The 22,760-nt window shown below is 42.4% G+C and overlaps 1 protein-coding gene across 41 annotated transcripts in view; it reads right to left on the reverse strand.

The window, feature by feature from the left end:
- Positions 1-22,760, reverse strand: part of RIMS2 (regulating synaptic membrane exocytosis 2) — a 478,194-nt gene that overhangs the window by 135,397 nt on the left and 320,037 nt on the right. For 20 of the 41 annotated variants that reach the window (XM_075270181.1, XM_075270178.1, XM_075270180.1 and 17 more), the window contains 8 exons: positions 22,382-22,535; positions 20,343-20,459; positions 17,634-17,699; positions 16,393-16,500; positions 14,849-14,914; positions 11,651-11,713; positions 4,741-4,920; positions 1,606-1,715 (listed from right to left, as the gene is read on the reverse strand). In XM_075270181.1, coding sequence (XP_075126282.1) covers positions 1,606-1,715; positions 4,741-4,920; positions 11,651-11,713; positions 14,849-14,914; positions 16,393-16,500; positions 17,634-17,699; positions 20,343-20,459; positions 22,382-22,535 — 864 coding nt within the window. The remainder of the gene's footprint in view (positions 1-1,605; positions 1,716-4,740; positions 4,921-11,650; positions 11,714-14,848; positions 14,915-16,392; positions 16,501-17,633; positions 17,700-20,342; positions 20,460-22,381; positions 22,536-22,760) is intronic. The other 21 variants (XM_075270210.1, XM_075270208.1, XM_075270215.1 and 18 more) reach the window with 8 other exon arrangements.

The following is a 22,760-nucleotide window of genomic DNA, read 5'->3' on the forward strand; positions in this document are numbered from 1 at the left end:
ATGCCCTGTTATAGGGATTCTACCATTAAAATCACATTTTTTTCTCAATCACACGTAGGAATAGCCTTAAAGGAATTCTACCATTAAAAATAATTTTTTTCTAGTTCACACATCAGGATAGCCTTAAGAAATGCTATTCGTCTCCTACCTTTGGAAGTCGTCTCTGGCCCGCTGTTCGGTTAAAAACCCGGTTCTTGTCAGTATGCAAATGAGTTCTCTTGTAGCACTGGGGGTGGGCCCAAGTACTCAAACAGCACTGGGAGCGTCATCAATGCTGCGAGAGAAATATCCAGCGCTGCCTCCAACTTCTTCAGGAACGGGCTCTTCACGCATCTTCTTCCGGAGCTGGGTTCTAGGCTTCGGGCTGAGCCAACTGTGCATGCTCACGGCCACAAGAAAAATGGCCACTTAGTAGTAAGTAAGCAGCAATTTTCTTGTGGCCTGTGGGTATGCGCAGTCTGCTCTGCCCGAGGCCTTGAACCCAGCTCTGGAACTTAGTGAGTGAAGAGCCCATTCCTGAAGAAGTTGGAGACGGCGCTGGAGATGCCCCCAGTGCTGTTTGAGAGCTCGGGCACACCCCCAGTGTTACGAGAGAACTCATTTGCACACACATGAAAACCGTGATTTCTACTGTACATCTAAAGGTAGGAGACAAATAGCATTTCTTAAGGATATTCCTACGTGTGATCGAGAAAAAATGTGATTTTAATGATAAAATCCCTTTAAGCTTTATTTTTCGGCAGGTTTATTGGTGCTTGTCATGATACGGTCACACCAACCTTATATTGATCAAGACAGAAAATCGGCCTCGTATACCTCCCCCTGAAGGGATAACCCGTGTATTCTCATGAATATTAAAGAGTCACTAAACACAAACCCAAATGGATTAAAATATTGGCTGATAACTTTAATAAACCTATTTAAAGGGATTATTGGGTGGCTATAAATATTGATGATCTATTCTAGGGATAAGTGTCTTCAGTATCATATCTGTGGGGATTCAACACCCAGAAACCCTGAGCAACTAATACTCAGAGAATGGAGCAGGAAGCAGACAGCGCTGTTCTCTAAAAAGAGGTCAGACCAAGTACTGCAGATCGGCATCCATTTATTTAGATGGGATCTAAGCTGTAGTGACTCAGTTCTGCCACTACACCGAGAACAGCGCTGTCCGCTTCCTGTTCCATTCTCTGTGTATCAGCTGCTGAAAATAGCTTATTCATAGAGTGCTAGGGGTGAGGCCCCCACTGATCTGATACTAGGGATCCATTTTTAGGTTAGGCCATCAATATTTTAGCCCCTTTAAACTATATATGGAAAACACTTTAGGTTCATCATGCCAAGAAATACAAAGACACAAAATAATCAGCCTCTAAACGTTCAGGTGAATATTCCAGCAAAGCAACTAGCGACACACTCAGATAAGAAACACGGCCATCTGACAGAATGATGCATGCAGTACTGGGATCACAGAGAGGCATAAATAGATCACACTGCTTCAGCGTGGCATGGGCACGCACCAGAGCCTTGCTCTCAGACTCTTCAAATAGGAGAATTAGATCTAATCCACCAATAGATTTTACCTTCAGAAAAATGTGCACTTACTTCGGTCCAGCGAACCCTTTGGCGGAAGCTGTGGTAGCTGGCGGCCTCTCCGTCCTGCTAATGGGGTGCTTGAAGGGCTTGTCTGAACAGAGCCAGTGCGCGGATGTGCCCTAGAAGACATATGTTTAAACAAATGGCACACAGTTAAGATCCGCTCTACGTACAGGATCAGATCAATATACCAAACTCTGGTATAAAATGGGGACTATGGCTTTAATAGAAAAAAAATTAAAAAAATAAAGAAAAAAAAAAATCAACCAAAATATTTCTCCTCCAAACAGATTGGTTTGACTATGTAAATTTCTGCAATTTGGTGGCGACATTGGCACAGGTACAGCACAGTGGACACAGAAGAGAGAAAGCCAATAATCACAGGTCAGCATTCTGTGGAATTATTACATAGAGACAATTTCATCCGACAGGTTAATACTTAATATTACAGTAAAGAAGCTGTAATGGGACATGATGATTAACAAAATTAATAAAAGTTAATTAAGATGGTGAGAACAGTGGTGACACAGAGTAACCATTATAAATCACATCAAGTACATGTACCGGACTGACACCGTCTGAGGCCTACGGGAGGCGCATGTACCAGGAGAAGAGATCGATCTATCTATCTATCTATCTATCTATCTATCTATCTATCTATCTATCTATCTATCTATCTATCTTCTGCCTACCATCCACTTACCTCCTACCTACCTTCTTATCTATCTATCTATCTATCTATCTATCTATCTATCTATCTATCTGTTTATATCATATCTATCTATCTATCTATCTGTTTATATCATATCTATCTATCTATCTATCTATCTATCTGTTTATATCATATCTATCTATATCTATCTATCTGTCTATCATCTATCTATCTATCTGTCTATCATCTATCTATCTATCTATCTATATCATATCTATCTATCTATCTATATCATATCTATCTGTCTATCATCTATCTATCTATCTATCTCCTATCTATCTCTCTCTCATATCTATCTATCTATCTATCTATCTATCTATCTATCTATCTATCTATCTCATATCTATCTCGCTCTCTCCTATCTATCTATCTATCTATCTATCTATCTATCTATCTCATATCCATCTATCTGTCTGTCTCATTATCTATGTATCTATCTCATATCTATCTATTTATCCTCTGATATATTTGTTCTCTCTCCATCTGCATCTGAATAGTAATGTTTATTGGTCACGTGTATACCGATGAGTAGCCTTTTCTATAGCTATGGCACGGTGCACACACATGACTACAGCAAGGCATAGTGTAGTCACTCTTCAAGTAAATGCTTAAAGAGAAATACAATTTTTTTTTGTCTCTAAAAACAGCACCCCCCTTGTCCATAGGCTATGTTAGGAATTGCAGCTAAGCTCTATCAATAAGCTGCAGTACCAGACACAACCAACAGACAATGATGGCACTGCAATATCAGACACAACCAAGGACTGTGCTATTTCTGGATGAAAAGCAGAAGCTTTTTTTTCCAACCTTAGACAACTTTTTTTTTTTTTAATAACATTTAGAATTCTTTTGATCTAAAAATTTCACTGAAACTCTGAGCTCTATGCAAAGCACCTATTATGAATTGATGTGACCAAGAAACATTTCAGAATAAATGAAGCTCTTGAGTTTTCTGATGTAGAAGAGCAGACTGTCTCATTTAACTCTTTAGGCCTAAGATTAATCTGATCCCTATGATAAGCTTCTGTGTTTGGTTCACATGCTTGCCAAGGTAAACCCATAGATTACACCATGGTGTAAGCTAAATGCAACAGAGAATGGAGCTGGAAGAAGACAGCACTGTTATCTATAGAGTGGCTGCAGCTTAGCACTCACTTAAAGAAAACATTTCATGTCTTCTGACGTTGGCGGTATTACATGCTGCTAGAAGGCTGACAGTGCACTGAGAGCTATCAGAGATATTGAGGCCATTAGTTTTGGTCCCGATATCCCTCCACTGTCAGAAGGGCGGGCCTTAATTTCAGCGTCATTGCTGGGCTGTGAGGAACGACCCCCTGACAGTACAAGGCTATGGTGAGTACTACCGGGTGGGCATTCCTCACAGTCCAGCAATGACACTGAGCTGTGAGGCCAGCCCATCTGACAGTGGAGGGATACAGGTACAGAAACTTCCAACATCGATATCTCTGGCACTGAGATGCATACCGGCAAAGCTGAATTCAGTACACCATGAGCTTTTTAGCAGGATATACCACCGACATCAGAGAACATGAAAGGGAATGGGAACTGATCTGCAGTACCTGCTTTGTCCACTACACAGAGAACGGAGCTGTCTGCTTCCTTCTCCACACTATGTATCGGGTGTCAAGCCCTAACAAGCCCAAAGTCATTAATATTTTAAGCTTGGAACACCCCTTTAAGTCAAAACTCTGGTGCATTTAGCTTAGTAATCTCCCTCAACGTGTTTTGCAAACATGACAAACTCAGCTCTGCTTCATCTGTGTAGGATTTCCGGTGTCTCTGGACATTTATAACCTCCGTAGACTCCTGAGTGATTTATAATAGGTTAATAAGTGCTGAAAATTATATCTTCTGCTGGAAAAAGAAAACATCCCATGCAAGCTTGATCTCCGAGGCCAGAAGGAAAGCGGGTCTCGTCTTCCAAGCTGTACCAAATGCTTTCTTTAGACAAGATACGGCTTTCTGAACTTATTAACGGCTACAACGGGAGAGCAAGAATCTTAATACTGAAGTCAAATTAAAAGGACCATAGGATGACATGGAACTCGCTGGGTAAGCAATGTCGGATGAGGACAAACAAAGTTCTCACTCTGCAAGAGAAGACGTGATTGTTATGGGGTGTGCTCTATGAGTTAAAACCAGGCTTCCTGAACAATGAGAAATAATCACAAAACAAATGCAGTTAAATACGGTTAGTAAACAACGTACAATGGCATCCACACCATTATATCCAGCAGAGAATATAAGTAGTGTGCCAGCAGTCGGAACGTTAGTATCTACTGTTAAAGACGTGATCAGCCAAGAATGACAAAGAGACTGGAGAGCTACTGGGAAAATAAAATGGTGATTCTGTGGGGGAGGGGGAAAGGGGGGAGGAGAGGAATTAGGCTGAGCCATTGTTGGTTTTTCACCTCGATAAGGCAGGTGAAGGAGGGGCTGATCTTCCCGTCATTAATGAAGGCATCGACCTCATGAGGTTTGAGTCAGGGCGTTCAGTGGATCGGGAGCGGCAGTTGGTCCGCTCAAGTACAGGCCGTTGTTCTGTGGACCTGGATCTCTGATAGGGGTGTCTATCTGCCGCTTCGCAATTCCTGTAACGTTAGTCAAAAAGCCGCTCAGTTGACTGTCTGTCATATTTTCAGGGAGTAGAGATTTATATGTATTTAGGGTTCTCTTCACCCCAATATTATTATGCCATAACATTCATCAAAATAGCTATTCATAAAGAGACGCTACTTTGTACGGAGAAAGAATATAGTCATTGTCATATACAACAGCATTGTACCGTCAGAAAACACCAGCCTAAAATATAAAGGAAAGGGAATGTATCACACCAAAGATGGTGAGGTGTAATGGCACACGGTACCAAGGTATGGTCAACACCGGAACCTTAGGAGGTTCTACCAAACCCAAATAATGTCTCCATAGGGCTGGAAAACTGTAACACTTGAGTCTTCTTGTATGGTATGATGGCATCAAGTTCTCATAGGTGATGTTTTGATGTTGGCTTTTTAGTGACCCCATTGACATTGACCTGAAAATGATATTTCTTAAAGGGTTGACCAAATATTTCTTGGATTGACCCATCTACAGGATGATCAGTTGGGTCCTCTTGCTGGAACCCCCACCAACCATGAGAACAGGGATCCAAATGGAGTGTTAGGCCAAGTATACACTGCGACTCCATTCACTGTCTATGGGACTGCCAGAATCAGACAGGTACAGCCAATTTGTCTATGGGGGATGACATTATAACTTGGGCCAGGTTTGGGTCTCATGGTGATACAAGTTTCTCTACCAAAAGGTCAGACTTATTTGAAGCTATCAATACGCTATTACAAAACACGTCCTTTTACGCAGGTAGATTACTAGCCGGAACATAAGCGATATTGTTGCAGTTTTTTGAGCCAAAGCCAAGAATGGCTACTAAAGGAATGGGAAATATAAGGGTGCATTCATACGGAGGAAAATGGCGCTGAATTTGGTGTAAAATGCACGTCAGATTCAGCACTGAAAAAAAAGCCTCCCATTTTCGGCTATCAGAAAAAAAACCCATTGAAGTCAATGGGAGGCTTTTTTTCAGTGCTGAATCTGACGCGTATTCCACACAAATTCAGCGCCATTTTCTTTCGTGTGAATGGACCCTATATGTGGACAATATTTGGGAAGGGATATTCCTACAAAGGTTCCTTTGGTTGATAATCGGTCTATGTAAAGGATCTACTCCTCACGATCCCCGCCCGTGTTGTAGTGAATGGAGTTACCATACATTTTTAAGTGATACATTCCCTTTATACAAATATAAAATACAGATTTTTCAATCAAAATTTATAGCGTAAAGCAGAAAAAGGGGGAACAAAAACTGACAGGTAACATACACTGTTCTTCTTTTACAGCACGTTTTCCAATGAAGGCATTACTGGGGTGGAAGCAGGAGTATACAGCTTATAGACCCTATACTAGTATAGATAGTATATACCACAATGTCACAATTTTATAGAACTAAACAATGCCAAACCTTTCATTATAGAAAATGACCTGACATAGGCGTCTGAATGTAACTTACCTGATACACGTTACATAATGTATATGACTTACATATAGCACAGACACAGTACAAGGTAGAGAACATAGCACACATCATACAAGCTTACAAGTAGAACCGTATAGTGTGCTCCATCATGGGATGTATAGGCTGACTTACTATAGGGATGGCTTCTGTATTCCATATCTATTTTCTATAAAAAGCAGTCTAATGACTCAAACTATCATAAGGATTAAAAGACTCTGGATCAGGCCGGATATTGCATTGAATGTTGCCTATGACAGTATAGAGACTATATATATACTGTTCATAAAGACTCCTAAAAACAATGTAATAGACTGTTCACATCACACTCGTCTCCCTTTACAATGTATAGGTTATAAGTAAACCTCCGATTGATCCCGTACCTTGGTGTTTATCACCTATTGGTTGCATTGTTTATAAAAAAAATAAAAAAAAATAAAATAGAAATTTGGCGTATAATAATTTTACTGAGTATTGAAACCCTATGGACACATAGCTTTCCTGGTGTACACAGTACCCTTACATCATAACGGGATGTGAACAGAGCCTAATCATTCTGGTTTGACTTCCAGGACAGTTATTGCAGAAGGTTAAAAGGATTGATGAAAGGTAGATGAGCGATCTTTAGGATTGATGGTGATCTGACACACAGACCCCTCCATCAGAAGTAGATGGCTCTGTGCACTGTGCAGGGTCCTGCTGCATTATTAGAAAGTGAGCTGTGACAGTGTGACCCAGTCTCTACAATGTGTACAGAGCTGTCTGATTCCTGCTCTGTATACTGCATACATATCAGATGGGCAGTGGGGCTGGCATCAAGATCAAATCTTGCACAACACCTTTAAATGCAAAATAGGTTTAAAAAAAAAAAAGGAATAAAAAAAAATAGTGCTGGGAAATCCTTAAGGTAAGTTGCACAGGTGAAGGCGATGGCGGGGTTGCGTTGTTCTATGCATTGCATTTTTATTTTTAACATATTGATTTTTGTCCTATTGAAAGACCATGGTGAGCACCTGACCAGGGCATGGATACGGCATGTAGGGGATCTAACTGAATGGAGAATGCCATAGCTATGCTAAGGCTCTTTTGTTTCAGTATCTGGGCTGGTTTTTCTGGACTGGAGTGCAGGTTGGTAGTGGGAGTCCTCCAGTCCACAACCCTAGTCCACTATGGGTTTATTCCATAGTCCCAGGTGCACACAGGTGAGGCTTCCTCATGGTTATTACTGGGGAAGGAAGCCTGGTAAAAGGAGGGCTGACAGTGTTTTTCAGCCAGTAAGGGTAAGTTCACACGTAGTTTTTTGGATCGCCGCCTCAGGTTCCAGTCCAAAAGCCGCACTGCACCAGCATCCAGCCGCACGCTCCGCTCCGCATTAGGCCCAATGAATTCGAGGCAACTTGGCCTGAAGAATGAACACTCGCTTCTTTTTTCCGGGAGCTGTTTCTTCTGGCTCTTTCGGCTCCTGAGTGGCTCCCATTGATTTCAATGGAGCCGTCTTTTTGATCAGGGTTTTGAGGCAATGACGGCCTCAAAACCCTGACCAAAAATCTCAGTGTGAACTTACCTGTAGAGCGAAAACGCTCCTGGGACGGTCTGTACAGTTTGGCCACTACATTTGGTGACATGTTTGACCTGCTCTAGGCTAGAGAGGTATCCTGATGTACAGTTAGAGCCGGACAGGCTTAGGTTTTCTTTGTACTGTGATTTTTGTGCAGAAGCCTCTAAATAAACACCCCTGGATTTTAAATCTACTACTGGTGTGAATTGTGTCCTTGCCGAGCCCTAGGGTGTGAGCTGCACCCCCTTACAACATACACAAAGGTATATGTGTCCTTATGGTTTTGAAGTCGACTAAATTAGAGGATTTATCAGAGTGAACTTGTGGGGGCGAGACAGACATAGAATAGAGAGGACTCCATGGCAGTATCACACCCCCATAAGGTACGAAGGACCTTGTATAGTGGGTCATACAATTTAGACACAGCTATTCCTCCCGAGCCCTCCACATACCCGTACATTGGGCTTGCTGACTATGTATGTGTTTGGATAGACAAAGTGAAGGAGGTCACTCTCCCGAGAGCAATAAGGCCTGATCTTCTATCTTCCAACATCTGCTGTTGGATAAAAGTCAGAATAGCCCCCATAACACATTAGATGTTTGGCCATTCTTGTCAAAATCAGACGGTTTGGTTAACATTAATCTTATGTGTTTGTGCACCTTTTCCTAATCCCATAAAAAGACTCTTGTAAGTTCTTCCCTTTGCCCCCCCAATCTGGATAGTGAAGTCCCCATGGCTTCATTGTCCCCATCTCGAAACCAGCATAGCTTCTAGCTGCCTATTGTCATCCACTTGTAACCAGCCAGTGGCCATCCCAGTCTGTTCCCATTCTCCATAGTAGCTTGTTCTGCACCCGGGTTATGCACCCCCTTGTGGAGGAGTAATATATTCCCTAAATTAAAAGTATGAAACTATCTTTTGCATGTGAGCAATGTGAGAATCTTAATACCTATTTTATCCTCAATAAGGGACTGGTTTTAATCTTTTATGGTTAACTGCTCTCTTCTCTGCATCCATGAGTTTTCCAGTTTCCAGGCAGTAATGGCACACGTACCCCTCCATTTATCATCTCACAGGTCTTCTATTGAATGAAGTGACTATCATTTGAGACTGGTAACTTTACACATAACCATGGCTAAACCTTGGCTTAGCTTTGCCTGGTGAAAATTTCCCTTTAAAAGCATGAAAAACCGTTCAAGGCGATTCTTGTTACCTTCAAGCACAATACAATTCAATGACTTCAGTGGTCTCTGGTAAATAACAGGTTACATTCTCAGGAATATTGGTTCTCTAGACATAATGGCTACTGTGGCCATTTATAGTTGGAAAATTCTGTTATTGGGAGTCTGTCACCAGAACCCAGCATATCAGCCCAGGTAGATAGGTTAGTGTCACCAGAACCCAGCATATCAGCCCAGGTAGATAGGTTAGTGTCACCAGAACCCAGCATATCAGCCCAGGTAGATAGGTTAGTTTCACCAGATCCAGCATATCAGCCCAGGTATATAGGTTAGGGTCACCAGAACCCAGCATATCAGCCCAGGTAGATAGGTTAGTGTCACCAGATCCAGCATATCAGCCCAGGTAGATAGGTTAGTGTCACCAGAACCCAGCATATCAGCCCAGGTAGATAGGTTAGTTTCACCAGATCCAGCATATCAGCTCAGGTAGATAGGTTAGGGTCACCAGATCCAGCATATCAGCCCAGGTAGATAGGTTAGGGTCACCAGAACCCAGCATATCAGCCCAGGTAGATAGGTTAGTGTCACCAGAACCCAGCATATCAGCCCAGGTAGATAGGTTAGTTTCACCAGATCCAGCATATCAGCTCAGGTAGATAGGTTAGGGTCACCAGAACCCAGCATATCAGCCCAGGTAGATAGGTTAGTTTCACCAGATCCAGCATATCAGCCCAGGTAGATAGGTTAGGGTCACCAGAACCCAGCATATCAGCCCAGGTAGATAGGTTAGTGTCACCAGATCCAGCATATCAGCCCAGGTAGATAGGTTAGTGTCACCAGAACCCAGCATATCAGCCCAGGTAGATAGGTTAGTTTCACCAGATCCAGCATATCAGCTCAGGTAGATAGGTTAGGGTCACCAGAACCCAGCATATCAGCCCAGGTAGATAGGTTAGTTTCACCAGATCCAGCATATCAGCCCAGGTAGATAGGTTAGGGTCACCAGAACCCAGCATATCAGCCCAGGTAGATAGGTTAGTGTCACCAGATCCAGCATATCAGCCCAGGTAGATAGGTTAGGGTCACCAGAACCCAGCATATCAGCCCAGGTAGATAGGTTAGTGTCACCAGAACCCAGCATATCAGCCCAGGTAGCCCACCTGAAACCGCAGTGTTTTCCATGTGAATCTGTGTCACCATTGATGGGGTATTGCTGCATTTTTAATATGCAAATGAGCTCTTTGGCGCCATGAGGGAGTTGCCACTTAACTCTTTGGAGCAACGACAAAGAGATCATTTGAATATTGACACAAACAGTGATACCTCAGCAATGAAGGCAGCGACTCACAAAGGGTAAGGCCGGGTTCACAAGTGAGTTTTCTGGGCCGGATTTTGACGCGGAATCCACGTTAGAATCCGGCTCAAAGAAAGCCTCCCATTGAAATCAATGAGAACTGGTCGTTTCCTTTTTCCGTGAGCGGGAACAAATAAATAAGAAGTGAGCTGCCCTTTCTTCTCGCAACATCTCCCTCCATTCATTTGGGCCTAATCCGGAGTGGAATGCTGCGACTGGATGCCGGTGCACTAGCTGTTTTTTGGACCGGAATCCGGCCGGCCTCTGCATCAAATTCCAGTCCAAAATACTCACGTGTAAACCTGGCCTTATCTATCTATCTGCGATATAGTTGATATGCTGGGTTCTGGGGACAGACTCCTTTAGAAATGGCTGCCTTGATAAATAAAGCCTGTTGTAAACACTACAATAGCGCACAGAAAAGAAAAATGCAAAAAATAAAAAATGATTTAAACGTGGAGACTTCCAAGTCATAGGGAAATCTCAGATGTGCATAAGATAAACCTTTAAAACACAGGTTAAGATAGAAGACTGTCCAAGATGTACCGAACTGAATACTGAATCAGAAAGTATATTTCCCTTATAAACATGTTACACAGTTTATTATAAAGTCATACAGCCGTGTACACGGGACACGTATTAAGCTCTGCTCACAGGCAGAAATCACTACATAGGGTTGGATTCATGGCATGACTGATATGGTGAACCCCAAAGGGACCCGTTACATATAAGGCCACTTTTATTCATGGGTAATGCCTGGAATGGCTGCACAACTCACTTGAATTGGGTTATGCCACTTTATAAGAGATTATAGCAATATTATCCACTGAATGTACATGTACAAGTTGTGAGCAATGTCACATACATACATGTCAGTGGTTTTCTGTATATGGCTCAGCTATAATATCACAAAGTTTAATGTACTGTTCCTTATTTTGGATACCCCAGTCTCTCATACGTGAGTATATCTGCCATCTATGAGAGGTAATAAACAGAACAAAGCACACGAGAGGAAAAAGATAGAAGGACAAAATAGATACCAACGTCTGACTGGCGAGTACAAGCAACGCTATGATCCCATTTATATCTGTTTCCGTAAAATCCAACCAAAACTTATTTTGGCATCTAGTGCTATCTATCACACTACTCTGTACTTACCCTGGGGTCTCGGCTGAACCATTGGCTACATGATCTGCCCATGCACTTGCACCATTGTATAATCTTTACCATGCAGCCAGAATGAAAAATAAAAAGTGTTAAGACGTCAAACAAAACATCAACATGAAAACGCGTAGAACGTATTAATGTATTACCACATTCCCCATGATTTTTTAATGATTTTGGATATTTTTTATTAAAATAAAGGGCCAATTATAATGTCATCATTTTAGTTTTTTGGGATTCCTAATAGGCAGATATAGTTGAAAGAGAAGTGAAATATAACACAGCTCCTCTCTACTAAGCAATGCATAGGCGTAAAGTTGGACTGGCCCGAAAAAGCACCAGAGGGTCCAATAGTCCAACGGAAGGGTACTAAGATTTATTTCTTAGGATTTGTTGTGATCATAACTGGAGGGCCCAACCTCAGTCCTACACCAAATAGGTGGCACTGTCTATAAGGACAGGGGTTGTTTTAAAGGGATTCTATCATTAAAATAGTATTTTTTCTGCCTACCACGTAGGAATAGCCTTAAGAAAGGCTATTCTTCTCCTACCTTTAGATGTCTTCTCCGCGTCGCCGTTCGGTGGAAATCTCGTCAGTATGCAAATGAGTTCTCTCGCAGCACTGGGGGCGGTCCTCAACACTTAACAGCACTGGGGGCGTCCCCAATGCTGCGAGAGAACTCTCCAGCGCCGCTACCATCTTCATCTGGAACGACCATTTGCATACTGAAGGAAACCGGAATTTCTACCAAATGGCGGGGTAGAGAAGACATCTAAAGGTAGGAGAAGAATAGCCTACTATTTTAACGATAGACTCCCTTTAAGGAATCCCCATTAAAGGGATTGACTCCAAGAACACCCCATTGGTTGACAGCCATTATTCTGTCGTAAACTTAGAGGAGATACATGGTTGGCTCACTGAGACAGAGATGTAGCAATGAATAGTCTGGTGGGTTAATGCCTTGGGTGTAAGGGTTGCTAACAGATCACTCTGCCTTGGTTGGGGTATTAATATATAGGGCAGTGCAGAGGATTTGGACCTCTGTATCAGTAAAACAGTGCTCTGATCGCTATAACGGTATATTAAAAAATGATACTGAAAAGAACGTTGGCCCAGAACTCGGGAAATAAGGCCCTATGAAGTTTTGGAATATAAATGTCCCTTATTACAGGGTAACATAACATAATGAGGTCAGCTAAGAATATCGACCACAGAAAGACTCTGTGTTTTCATGTTGTCAAATGAGGTGAGCCCCCCTGTTGCTAAAAGGTCTATAAACATTAATAATCAGCAGAATCGATGATAAAAAAGAGGATATAAGATGCTAAACCTTGGAGGAGGAAACAGACTGGCCCAGAAAAATAAAGCTATGAATAAAAGATAAAAACTATATGAAGAATACCGCCACATGGTGCCTAAATATCAGCGCCATAAGGAGCCTTAATGATAATCTGATCTCTGCAGGTTCCTAAAACCAGACTGAAAAGGGGTCGACTTGATGACATAACCTCTTTAACTCCTTAATGACAGCACTATATAGCCATCTTCTATTGCACTGGGCTGCAGAATAGTGGCGGCATGGACATTTGTAGCTGTAAATGGATAAAGAAGGCGGATGTGGGGCCATCATTAAGCCCTTTGTGGCCATGGGAACCCATCAACAGTTCTTATTCACAATGTGGGGGTGCCGATGAGGTGGGTCACTGGACCATGTTAATACCCTTAGATGCTGAGGTCACAACTAGGGTTGAGCTGAACTTGACTTTTCAGGATCGATTTCGAAATCCGATTTCCGATCATTTTTCATTCAAACCCGATCTCGATCTCAATGCAAGTCAATGGGATTTTTTTTACTAATCGGAGATCGGATTTTAAAAACAATCCTATCCACTATACAGGATGGAATCTAACAATTGAACGCTTTAATTGTTAGAATCCACTTTGTGTAGTGATTTTTTTTAATCACTAAGTAGCCAGAGGATTTTTTTTTAATCCTCTGGCTACTTAGTCCCCCCTGGTGTCCACTTACCTGCAGAGATGACTGGTCTGGTGCCCGGTGTTCTCGTTCTTCTTCGCCTCGATGCCCCCTGCCTCCCAGGTTAGGAGAGTGTGGGCGGGTTAGGAGAGTGTGGGCGGGTACTGGGAGGTGAGACGTCACGTCTCCCCACCCTGTACCCGCCCACACTCTCCTAAGCCACAAGCCACGCCTTCTTCCTAGCTCTTTAACACTAACCTGGGAGGCGGGGGCAGCGAGGCGAAGAAGAACGGGCACCGGACCAGCCATCTCTGCAGGTAAGTAGCTACTAGAGATGTTAGCTAGTCTCCCATTAGAATGAATGGACGTAGCCGGCGCGCAGGAGGTTAAGGCTGTGTACCGGCTGCTTCCATTCATTCCTATGGAACTGCAGCGGAGCCTTCACACTGAGTATACACTCCACTCAGAATGAGCGGAGCGTATACTCAGTGTGAAGGCTAACATTGTTAGCTTTTCCCACAATGCTTGGCCAGTAGCAAAGCATTGTGGGAAATAATCACCGATCTCGATCCCACCTAAAAAGATTGTGTTTGGAATTCCGATCGCGGCCGTGAAATTTTCTTGATCGCTGATCGGAATCTGATCTTTTCCGAACACAAACGCTCAACCCTAGTCACAACCACAATATCTAAGAAGTTAAATGGCACAATCTGCGTTGTTTCCGATCATCCAGTCGCGCACTCTGTTCCGGATTAGGCCCAAATGAATGAGCCTAGTCGGGAGGGAGTGTCTTCAGGTGGATGTCGCGAGGCGAATCTGCCTGAAAGAATGAGCATGTCGCTTCTTTTTTCCAGAAGCCAGAACAAACGGTTCCCAGAAAAAAGAATTGACCGGCTCCCATTGATTCCAATGGGAGCCGTCTTTTTGGTCAGGATTTTGAGGCGGATATGGCCTCAAATTCCTGACCAAAAAACCCTGTGTGAACTTACCCTAGCGCTCTAGTCAGATGAATGATATTAAAGGGGTTCTGCGGGACTTCAAAAACATGGCTGCTTGCTGGATGGACCCTCAGCACAGATATGAACATAGCCTTGCTGGATTTTGATGATATCTCAATCACATATAACATGTCTAAGGTTCTACAACCGATAACCATATCCACCACTGCACACATAAAGCTAGATAATAACTATGTCTACCGAGCCGCAGCAAATACCTTTCAGGAGAAGGGGCAGGTTCATTGCAATGTGAATTAGGCACTCGTCTCTCTGGTCTAGTGCTCCTAAATACAGAATAAATGCTTTTGAACATGTCTTTTTGAGCATGCCTATAGTCAAAGTCAATGTAGCCTTCTACAGTCTATTTACATGAGCCTTAGGTGGGGTCTTGGGGTGGAAGCAAGAAGGCGTGAAGTGAAAGGGCAAGAAGTAGATTTGTCAAAGGTTACAATTTTAGAAATCTCATGATGTCATAGTGATAGTGATGAAGTTTTGATATACAGGGGACAAATTGAATGACTTCAAAGGTTATCCACCACTACCGCTAATAATGTGCAAGATCCCGTAAGTGAAATAGATAAAGGGGTTGTGCCATTATGGACACTTAGTTCCCATAAATGTCCCTAGTAAATGTACAACTAATCTCCTGATAAACGGGCACACGCTCATTCCCATGAGGATGGCCTATGTCAAGGAGCCGTTAGATACACATTTCTGTAGGCATGACTATATGTCCCTTGTTTACTGATGTATATATTCAGGCCTTCGCTCCTTTCGAAGAACCAGTGTTTTGGGGCTACAGAAATATTTTTGCACCTTGATGCGAGGTGCGAAATCTAGAAACTTAAAGGGATTCTCCATGTGAGTTTAAGAAGTTAACAGCAGGAAATGTTCTAAACCTAAAACATGACTATTATTTGCCTTTTAAATCCCCATTTGCTCCAGTGTCAAGGATCCATCATTCCCCATCGGTCTTTATCTATATTCCCACAGCATCCACATGCCATACTGTAGATCCACATGGCCGCTGCAGTCTATAACCGGGCAAAGTGATCTTGTACTGCACATGTACATTGTACTGCCCCCTAGGACAATGGATGACAACAGTGGTAATGGGGTTGTACAGCCATTACTGCAGGGAATTTGGGATTTAGATGGTACCACAATAGCACTGGTTCTGGAGAAGCGGAGATGACTGTTTATAACATTTGTTATATTAAAGGGTTAAGGGGTGCACAGGCATTTTCATCCTGATGACCTATCTTCAAGTAACAAGTATCTGTTTGGTGGGGACTGATCACTTGATCACACTCAATCAACACGTTCCTGTCGATACGGAGGTGAAATACCCTTTTAATTTCTGAAACTCACAGACCACTTTTTTATCATGTACGGACTACTTTGATATCGACAGGGGCATTGCTAAAAGTGTGTCTGGCAGGGCCTGTACTGTGGGCGCTGTATGCCGGGTGGGGGGCAAACAAGCAATTGTGCCTTATGCAGGATAAGCTAGGGTAATATACAGGGCTTCAGCAGTGACCTAGATAATGGAAAGCCTACAGTAGCTATGACTGGGGACAGATAAAAGAAGGCATGCTGGGAAATTCCTTATCATTGTACCATATAATAACGCAAAACACACACTGACACTCCATGCAAAAAAATCTAAACTACTGTGTGCATACACATATATGTATGGCGAGCCACATGTATGAGTGCACACAGCATGGAGGTATTGGTCTATGTTCCACACCAAATATACCTCTCATGATCATTGTAAGCACCCTCAGAATAAGTACGGCACATCTTACGGGAACGCAGCAACCGGATAGCATCTTCACAAAAGATAGGATACATGGGGTGATCCGTGCTGGCAAGAAATGGGACAAGGAACTCATTATCTTTGCAAGTATATATAATCGAAATGTCAACTCACTGCAAAATCAATCCACAAAACACAGTATCACACATAGTATCAGCGCTTACTGGCATCCTTTATACCACTGTGCCCATTGGTTGGGGTTAGACAGTGGCTTAAAGTGCCCTCGTGGGTATAGGCAGCCATTTTGAAGTCAGAACCAACACTCGTGAGAATGCAACATAGTAGACCATCCCTTCAAGATACTACAGTATTATAGACATATGTTATGCTTACCAGTATAACCATAAGAGGGAAATGTCATATAACAGAGTAATGTTGGATTGCAGGGTATCAAAAAGGCAAGAGCTGCACATTAACTTGTGCCACGTGAGACAGAATGTGGCACTGAGTAGCACATTAAGGGAACGTTCACACTACTGTTAGGAACGCCCATTGCTCTAATCCATCAAAGGATGAGAGCAATAGACAGGGGCGTAGCTATAGGGGGTGCAGTGCTACTAGGCCCTGGACCCCGGAGCGGCTGCAAAGGACCCATAGATAGAGGCCCATTACAGATATCGCATCTGGGTCCAACAATAGTAGAGTGATGGACACAGGTGTAGCCACTTCTTTGTCCGTTCCTATTGGTTTTAAAGAAACATGGTAGAAGCTATCTTTAGTCATGATTGTGTAATGTTCTGAATCCATGACTTTTCCTACCGTCAGAAGAATAAAAAACATGACTGAAGAAAACTTCTGAGGGTGAAAGCAGACGGACACTAAGCGGAGGGAGATCCAACTGCATCAGTCTCTTAATGTCGGTCACGGATGAGGGCAATAGACTTCCATAGCGGTAGTGTGAACCTACCTTGAGCACAGCTCAGTGCTTCTCTCCACCAACCATGGATGGTTCCACATTTTCTCCACTCTCTCTGATGTAAAAATGTAAATATCCACTAAATATCCACCTAAGATCAGTCCTATGGCACAAGCTGTCCAGCTCTACCCTAAAGGTTTTCTACAAACTATGAACCTATCCTTGAAGGAGGGTGCAGGATACAAGACTGGGGTTCCCATACTCGGACACACAGCATGTGCACGGGCACCACACTAGGATGACTTGACACACACACAATTTATACCTTGGTTCTCTTAGATGATGGTCAAAGGACTGACTGAATCTGGTACGAGGTAGTGTGAGATAATGACTAGAGAAGTGGCAGAAAAACAAGAACATAGAGATATTGAAGAGGACGATAAATGCAGAACAGAAGCATATATCACAGGCATGGTGGGACCATGGGGTAAGGAGCACAACATTTTGTGATTTGTGTTGAGAGGGTATACCTGGTAGGGTAAGAAGGCATGAGGTGATATAAAGCGGAGAACGCTTCCTCTAGATCTTCATTCTGAATACTAGACATGCAGACAGTATCTTAGCCCCTTAGATCATGTCCTGGATTCCTGTCTAGCAGATCTGTCCACTAGATAACCACTGTACCAAGTATCCAGTGCTCTGACAGCCATTACTTACAAGGTTCTAGTTGTTTCCTATTATTATATTGGTCACGATTTAGTCACTCATTGTATATTAAACAAGACCTGCCTCCATAGGGTACAGACAAGCGGGCAGTATGGCCAGGTCTGGAAAAGATGTAGCTAAATAATTGGAAATGTCCTTTAGTTTTTTGTTTTTATTTTTACCTTAAATAGAACCTGTCACTAGGTCTAAAAATCCCAATGACTTCCATCCTCTGATCCGCACTGTCACCCTTTGCATTTTGTTTAACCAAATCCATTCTGCTATTCCTCAGATATAAGCTTTTTTAGTGTTAGGATCTATTAGCCAATTGGGCGCTACCATTGGCTCCTCAGGGGCGGGACCTCTGTGTGCTGTTACCGCTCACTTGGCTAAAAGACACCAACTTGTATCAACATCTTTGGAATGACTGAATAGATTTTGATACAAAGCACCGGAGTGTTCAGGGAGACAGTGCCGATCAGATTGGGTATATCATTGATGTTTTCAGATCTGGTGACAGAAAACTGCTGGTTTTAGGCTGCAATATCACAATTGTACAGGGATATCTACATATTGTCTGTACATTAAAATTAGATAATTGGCGGCCTCGACTTTACCACCAAAAATATACTTAAAAATAAAAGTTTCATTCCTTGACATCGTATAGAAGTAGTTTTTTTATTATTTTTTTTTTTAAATGTGGATTGTGCGCCCCACATAGGGCTCACAATGTACATTTTTCCCTATCAGTATATCTTTGGAATATGGGATGGAAATCCATGCAAACACGGAGAGAACATACAAACTCCATGCAGATGGTTTTTTGCCCTTGGCGGGATTTGAACACCAGGACTCCAGCGCTGCAGTGCTAACCACTGAGCCACCGTGTGGCCGCATCCAATAGAAGGATTTGAAAGGCTATGGACATCTTTGTCCTGATTTTTATTTATTGTCCACTTACTTCCTAAATGCAAAATTAAACTATTTTCTAAATATTTTTTTATTAAAAAAATGCCCTAGTGTTTTGCTGATGTAATCCCTTCACATAGCTGGCTGTCTCGCTATTCCACACTCAGATTGGATAGCATACTGCTCTTGGCCATGTTGGCTCGCTTTTTCCCCCTCTTGGATATCAGTATTATATACAGTGGAATGGAGGTGCATAAATTTATACTGATCAGAGAAAGAAGTGTCCAAGTCTTCAGGTCCCAAAGACAGAACTGTATTAGAATGGTAATAGCACAGAAAGCACATACAAAGCAGTATGATAGGGGGTTGGGAGAGAAAACACACAGCCTGTGTATGAGCATAGAGGGAAAGCAGAGAATGTGCAGCACGCTCCTCAGGGGTGGGGCTTACATACTCAGCATCAGTGTCTGACAGCACAAACGAATAGAGGACTAATAGGGACTGGAGACTCATGTATCAGCAAAGAAGGAATGAAGCTTTGCTTATACATGAGAGCTAGTGATGGCGGCGGAAGCACAATGGCAGAAGCACAATGGGAATAATACATCCTCATGAGAAAAGGCAGAGTAGGTTGCAAACTGCAAAGCAGGCGTCTCAAAAATGAAGAGGATTAAAAATTGCTATCTAAAGCTTTATGCAACCTAATTTAAGGTAACCATTGCCATATGTAACCATCATTTTTTGCATCAAAGATGTCCATAGCCTTTAAATCCACTCTTAGCTTGTGTAGCATCAGTTTATTTCAGAACCTTCATATATGGTTTGTCCAACACCCGGACAAATTGTTTTAGACCACTCCATTGAATTACAGTATTTTCTAATAATTCGACACCTTAAAACGTCACCCTCTTGTACAATAGCAGGGTATGGAGCCAGTTTAGTCCTTCGAGGGTGTAGGCGATTGGTGGGCACCTCCATTATCCAAATGAAATTCATCAGTTCACTGGAAACCACATTACAGTGTGAAATGAATACAAACCCAGTCTATAAAATGTCTGCTTTTGCTCTACCTGTGTGATAGAACTATGTTTAGTACATTATACTGCCATAATGGGCTATGCATGCAGCGCAGACTATACAGATGTAGCAGAACTTGTCATTTACCACTTACTGTAGTTTGTGCACCATCTGGTTTACCTGTAGTCCTATCTAGAATTATATATAACTCATCATATGACCATGTCTTGTACCAAATGACAAACTTAGCCCTACCCCATCTGGTGATCTCAGCTCTGCTACATTTGTATCCAGATAGAATCACAGAAAAATCATAAAATATCTGGTCAGAGCTATTATACTTCATCTCTAGCCCTTACTGGTATATTGTCTGTTCAAGGCCTCTACTATGTTCTGTAGTTACCTTTCTCTGTCTGGGGAGTAGTGGTTATCTAATACACGATGTCTTTCCACTCTGCCCATGAAATTGTAATGTGCAGGGCCAGATCTTGTCGCTCTTGGTCCCTGTTCCAAACTCCTACTGAAAGAAAGGGAAGCTTGTCAGTTCCAGAGCATTGATCTCTACATGACTTGTTATACTACAGATCACACTGGTATTACTGTACGGAGTGTGTAGTAGTTACCTACATGGTGGAGACAGACTCTCTAAGCAATAGCAAGATAGACAAACTGCCTATAAAATGGAAATAGATACACTACTAAAGCAAGAGGACTATTGTATCGTATCGTAACGGTTGTCTAATGGTGATTGTCTCACCATCTACAAGCCTTGTAATAGAAGAGAAACTACAGCGATCAGATGATCGCCCAACCCAAGATCTCCTGATCAGCTGACATAAGCTGCCATTGGCTATTTGTTTACTCTGCAGCGGCCACTAAAGGCCAAATGCAGTATAACATGTGAAAAATTCAAATAACTTATATATGGATGGACCAGGTCTTCAGTGAAGGTCCACCGATTCCAATATGCACCTTGCAAAGTTGTGTTTGCCTTTAGTAGTACTATAGACAATATAAAGTCATTGCCAAGGTTAAGAAATTCATTTTATACAGTCTATTGAAGGATTCTAAGTTAATAGATTGGGGTTCTCTGTTCAGCAACCTCATCTTTTGGCCAAACTGAACATTGGTTACAGAGGAGAGATTAGACACATCTCTTGCTCTGGAGGACCTGCCCTGTCCTTCATTGCACATTAATATGAATGGGTAATGTGTAATTCCTAATTGCTCCAGTGGGGGCACTGCAGGGAAAGTGAATGCCTTATTACTTGCAAATGACTGCTATCTAATGATCCCCTTGTTCTAATGATCCCCTCCTTTAAACTAGGGCCATATCAAATGAGAATACTAAATACCTTACGCATCCTACATGTGATATGGAGACCCCCTTATACACCACTATCAACACACCACATTTTTGCTCCTTCTTTCCCCAGACATGACAGAGACATAGTATGGTATGGCACGGTCATCTTTTGTGACATACAATGGCTATTTGACAAGGCATAGGCCAGAAAATGCTTATAAATGTAACTTAGGGTCCATTCACATCTCTTTTTTATCACATCTATTCTCAAATTTAGATATACTTAACAATGAAGAAAAAATGTCAGACTGCATCTCAAAACTTAGTCAAATGGAGTCCACGGTGAGCAGCACATACACTATATACATGACTTTATGCCAATACACTGTACAATGTCACATATACATACTCACCAGACTCTGCCAGCTTCTCCAGACTTCCAGCCCATTGACCAACATTTGTCTGTAGTTTTTCAATGCCCCCTTATGAATTCATCAGTCACTTACCATTTTGGTTCTACTGGAAAAGTGTTAGTTCCCATCAAGTAACCATAATGTGGTAGAGAAATTAGGGGTCCCATGGTAGGTACGGACACCCTGCACACATAGGCCTGGTCAATGCAGTAACTGACCAGGTTAATGCAAGGAGGACCAATAGCTCAAATGGCTCATGTGGTCAAGGCCAAGATGACGATGGAGACGTCTTGATATTCCAAGGACAACCAAGAGTGACTTTACTGCCTTGGCTGCGGGTGTTATAGAAAGAACCTGTCACCTGTACATGATACTATTAGTTATGAAATAACAATTCTGGATCCTCTTTTCCCATAACTGTATACAACCATACATCTCCTACTGTATAAAAGAGTACACGTAGCACATTGAGGTCCTTCATTGTATAAGCCATAGGCTCAATCAACCTTCTGTAATGTCAGGAAATGTAGTTAACATATACCAATACATGCAAGAGTAAAGGTTATACGATCCCAAGAGTAAAATAGCAACATCCCTCCAAAATGACACCGTAGTTATAAAACTAAGGCATAATATATATCCTTACATATATCAAATGATGTCAACTCAAGTGTACAGTAACAATGAAAAAGCAAAGACATTTGTTAAAGCAACAGGCAGTACCTTTGTGGAGGCGGAACGCTAGGAGACCAGGATCTAGTCCGACCTATACTATCTACATGGAGGGATCCTGAGCGGGAACAGTGATTGGATGACATGACCTGCTCTGGAACGGATAACGTTGAGCTCTGCATATCACGACCATTGTGCCGAAAATCTGTTATAAGAAATAAAGCCAAAATAGGAGTTCAGGTAAGTCCAGATGAAGACACTAGAAGTAAAATATACTCCCATATAAATTGTAATCGGCACCGGACAATACGCCGCAGGGACTCCGAGCAGGATATATATCATTATACTGCCAGGAGTCCCTTTCCCGACATAAGGTGCAGGCCAGTAAATCCAGCAAACACACGGACTAAGATTCCTGGCTGAAACTTCA

This window comes from Leptodactylus fuscus, chromosome 4 (assembly GCF_031893055.1).
Source record: "Leptodactylus fuscus isolate aLepFus1 chromosome 4, aLepFus1.hap2, whole genome shotgun sequence".
NCBI lineage: Eukaryota > Metazoa > Chordata > Amphibia > Anura > Leptodactylidae > Leptodactylus > Leptodactylus fuscus.